This window comes from Suricata suricatta, chromosome 10, assembly GCF_006229205.1.
Source record: "Suricata suricatta isolate VVHF042 chromosome 10, meerkat_22Aug2017_6uvM2_HiC, whole genome shotgun sequence".
In the NCBI taxonomy this organism is placed as follows: domain Eukaryota; kingdom Metazoa; phylum Chordata; class Mammalia; order Carnivora; family Herpestidae; genus Suricata; species Suricata suricatta.
Genome location: NC_043709.1, coordinates 64,814,377 through 64,815,930, shown reverse-complemented (window position 1 = coordinate 64,815,930; position 1,554 = coordinate 64,814,377). Strand labels below are relative to the sequence as shown.

The 1,554-nt window shown below is 41.6% G+C and overlaps 1 protein-coding gene across 1 annotated transcript in view; it reads right to left on the bottom strand.

The window, feature by feature from the left end:
• Positions 1-1,554, bottom strand: part of LOC115305222 (olfactory receptor 8S1-like) — a 20,635-nt gene that overhangs the window by 8,655 nt on the left and 10,426 nt on the right. Inside the window, 1 exon segment of the mRNA XM_029955502.1 lies at positions 821-839. Coding sequence (XP_029811362.1) covers positions 821-839 — 19 coding nt within the window.

Sequence of the window (1,554 nt, the reverse complement as noted above, 5' to 3'; positions counted from 1 at the left end):
GTAAACAGTGATGAAGCAAGGTCCAGGGAAAGGTGGTAAAAGATTCACACAAACACACACATGTACTCACACACACACACACACACACACACACACACATTGTATGTATAGAAGATGTCCTTATAGAATATTTCTCTGGCATTGAAAGAAAGCATTAAAGTCATGTGCAGATGCTTTTTATCTTGATGAGGTTCCAATAGTTCAGTTTTGCTCTTGATTCCCTTGCCTTTGGGGATGTGTCAAGTAGGAAATTGCTGTGGTTGAGGTCAAGGATGCTGTTTCCTGCTTTCTACTCTAGGGTTTTGATGGTTTCCTGTCTCACATTCAGGTCCTTCATCCATTTTGAGTTTATTTTTGTGTATGGTTTGTATAGTGTTTATTTTTGTGTATGGTCTAGTTTCATTCTTCTGCATGTGGATGGAACTCGAGGGTGTCATGCTAAGAAATAAGTCAGGCAGAGAAGGACAGATTCTGTATGTTTTCACTCATAAGCCTAACAGAAATCTTAACAGAGGACCATGGGGAGGGGAAAGGGGGAAAAAGAGCTAGGAAGAGGGAAGGAGGCAAATCATAAGAGACTCTTGAATACTGAAAACAAACTGAGGGCTGAAGAGGGAGGGGAAAATGGGGAAGAGGGGTGATGGACATGGAGGAGGGCACTTATAGGGAAGAACACTGGATGTTATATGGAAACCAACTTGACAATAAACTATTAAAAAGTCATGTGTAGATATAGGTAGAATTTTGAGCATGGAAGAAATGATTAAGTGATACTCTGACAAGTGTAAAAGAAGGTCATCTACTATAATCTTCTTGTTACATTTAAGGAGGAAGGAGACTGTTAGTTCTGAGGGTCAAGCTATGTTTGAAGCATAAACAGAATTCCATAGCGGTTAATGTCCTGGATACAGAAATGAGGAATGTAGTAGGGCTTGCGAATGCAGTGACAGAACAACCAGGCAGGAGACATTGAAGGGCACAGACACAAGAGTTGCTAAACCAAAGCACAGAAATAACGAACATGAACCTTTTGTGGGGTGATCGTCATGGACAGAATGAAGGGATGGACTGAAGAACTAGAGTGTTTAGGAAGCCATACTGTAGGTGAAAAAGTGAGGAGCTGGGAGGACAGAAGATTTCCATCAGAGGTTAGAAACACAGTGGTAGAACCATTCAGATAAGGTGAATGATTGAATCTTGAAGGTCACTTTCTTTGTACAAGTTGAGCAATGGTGACTTAGGGTAGACATTATAGGAATTTGAGACAGGTTCCCGGATGGCTTACCAACATTAATGCTGAAGTTGGCTATTATGACATTGGGAGTGAACTCTGGGAACCTAACACTAGAATACAGTACCAATGGGAGGAGGAAAAGGACAGTGAGTAGGTCAAAACAGTGGAGGCAATAAAAAAGTGTGTGTTTTAGAGATGACCTCCCAACCTCTGGACTTCAATGCATCTGAAGTGTAGTGGCCCAAGCTCTGTTCTCTCATAGGCCCATTACTTTACTTGGGTGTAAACTGTCTTAATGTGCAAGTCCCTTGGTCCTAGTG